The sequence below is a fragment of the Triticum dicoccoides genome, chromosome 4A (genome assembly GCF_002162155.2).
Source record: "Triticum dicoccoides isolate Atlit2015 ecotype Zavitan chromosome 4A, WEW_v2.0, whole genome shotgun sequence".
Classification (NCBI taxonomy): Eukaryota; Viridiplantae; Streptophyta; class Magnoliopsida; order Poales; family Poaceae; genus Triticum; species Triticum dicoccoides.
In genome coordinates, this window is record NC_041386.1 from 24618086 (window position 1) to 24618833 (window position 748).

Below are 748 nucleotides of genomic sequence, written 5' to 3' on the forward strand. Positions count from 1 at the left end.
CACCCGCGGCTGCTGGTGGGGCGGCGGGCGGGTGGCGGCCGCCGGGGACGCGGGGTTGCGGGCTTGCGGAGCGGGGGCGGTAGGAGCAGGGTGCCGCCTGGCGTTGGAGGAACGGGTGGGGGTCGGGGTGCGGCGGGAGGTGGACGCGGCCTTGTCTCCGGCGGCGCCTGCGGGCGGCGGGCCCCAGCGAGACTTGCGCGGCGCCATGCCGGCGGCGGGCTTGGCGGAGGCGGAGGGCTTGGAGGGGGGAGGGTTAGGTTTCTTCATCGCTCGCTAGGGATCGCGGCGCAATTTGGAATTTGGGGGATGGGATTCGATTCGGGGCGTCGGAGAAGAGAGTGTTCTGCTTTTTTTTACCTTTTTAGTCCTTGTACAACGTTTAGATGAGGAGTACAAACGGAACTACTGAGCAGCCGACACCCACTGGCCGAACATTGGACGATGCTTTGATCCAGCGGTCGGCCTCCTCTTTGTGACATGCATGTACGGTCAGATCAGTAGCATCGTCCAGACATCGGCTGCACACCGTCGTGTGTATAGCAGCGCTCGAGTACAAATCAGGAGTATATGCCTAGAAAAGTTTTAGGGTTTCGAGTGGCTCTGCCGACGCACAAGCGAACTCCGATCTCTGTGGCGCAAAGGAGCAATTCATCGTCTTCCACGGCGCCCTGCGTTGATCTCTAACCTTCGGCCGGTCCTTCTGTTGTTCTCGAGGTGGCGCAAAGGCCGGCTAGGTTAGGGCTCGTGG

The 748-nt window shown here is 62.4% G+C and overlaps 1 protein-coding gene across 1 annotated transcript in view; it reads right to left on the minus strand.

Moving 5' to 3' along the window:
• The window catches only part of LOC119283371 (early nodulin-75-like), an 8760-nt gene extending 8387 nt beyond the window's left edge, over window positions 1–373 (minus strand). Inside the window, exon 1 of the mRNA XM_037562943.1 lies at window positions 4–373. Within this exon, the coding sequence (XP_037418840.1) occupies window positions 4–267 (264 nt within the window). The 5' untranslated portion in view covers window positions 268–373. The remainder of the gene's footprint in view (window positions 1–3) is intronic.
• Between the last annotated feature and the right edge of the window lie 375 nt (window positions 374–748).